The 1,254-nt window shown below is 32.5% G+C and overlaps 1 protein-coding gene across 1 annotated transcript in view; it reads left to right on the forward strand.

Annotated features, from left to right (window-relative positions):
• LOC106475505 (tachykinin-like peptides receptor 99D) overlaps positions 1-943 on the forward strand; it is a gene marked incomplete at both ends in the record, with an annotated part of 5,884 nt that extends 4,941 nt beyond the window's left edge. The window contains one exon of the mRNA XM_013936184.1: positions 793-943. Within this exon, the coding sequence (XP_013791638.1) occupies positions 793-943 (151 nt within the window). The remainder of the gene's footprint in view (positions 1-792) is intronic.
• Between the last annotated feature and the right edge of the window lie 311 nt (positions 944-1,254).

Below are 1,254 nucleotides of genomic sequence, written 5' to 3' on the forward strand. Positions count from 1 at the left end.
TAGACACTCTGATTACATGTAAGTTGTTTATAGTTTCTAATACTAGACACACTGATTACATGTAAGTTGTTTATAGTTTCTAATACTAGACACTCTGATTACGTTAACATATAACACGAAATTGTTGTGTATTTGTAAACGTTGAATGTTGTTACTTATTTTATAACAAACATTAAACTTACGGAAGCAGTTTATCGTTTCGAAAGCTAGACGTTAACTATATGTTGATGGTTCATCGTTTCGTTCTGTCGAAACATGTGTTATGTTCCTCAAAATCGTTGTTTATTGAATCATAATTGTCTTTCATACTTGATGTGGTTACTAAAGCTTCTCTCTCTATATATTGGTAGCGAACTACAAGATATAAATCTCTTATAAAACTGCGAAGTAATTCTGTCGAAATTTAATATCTCTGCAACTTTGTTGTTTTAATTAAGGAACGTAAAAGCTATTTAGTAGTTTTAGTTTAGTTTAGAGGATGGGACAGCCGAAATGGACCAATAGGTCACTTGTTGTCCCCAAACATTATGTTATGCTATATTAAAAGCTTACATGATTCTATAACATTGTTGGATGTTTTTTTTTGCATCAAGTTCCTCAGAAATAATTTAAATCGTTCCTTTGGTTTCAAAAGATATCACATCAGCTATAATTATTTGATTTAAAAATAGATCACAGTCGATTACTTTAAAACTTGTGCTATTGTTTCACCGATTAATTTTAATAGACATGGTTTGATCTCGTTTAGGCTTACTGTTATTATGATTGTTCATTTCGTCTTGTGTTTCACAGCTACAACGTTAACATCCTGGTCCTTACCTACATCCTGCCGATCTCCTCTATGACATTTACCTACTTCCGAGTAGGCCTAGAGCTGTGGGGAAGCAAGACTATAGGGGAGTGTACAGAGAAACAGTTGGAGGCAACCAAATCAAAACGAAAGGTCAGTCTGTGATTTATCTTAAAAAACACCAACAAATGGTAACTCAAAGAAATGATTTACACGTGCATGCTACTGAAAAAACACAGAAACAAACAAAAGCCATAAAGTCTAACTTTATTATCACTGTAACTGTTTTACTGAAAGTCTAACTTTGTTACCACTGTAACTGTTTTACTGAAAGTCTAACTTTGTTATCACTGTAACTGTTTTACTGAAAGTCTAACTTTGTTACCACTGAAACTGTTTTACTGAAAGTCTAACTTTGTTATCACTATAACTGTTTTACTGAAAGTCTAACTTTGTTACTACTG

The sequence above is a fragment of the Limulus polyphemus genome, unplaced genomic scaffold (genome assembly GCF_000517525.1).
Source record: "Limulus polyphemus unplaced genomic scaffold, Limulus_polyphemus-2.1.2 Scaffold8682, whole genome shotgun sequence".
NCBI lineage: Eukaryota > Metazoa > Arthropoda > Merostomata > Xiphosura > Limulidae > Limulus > Limulus polyphemus.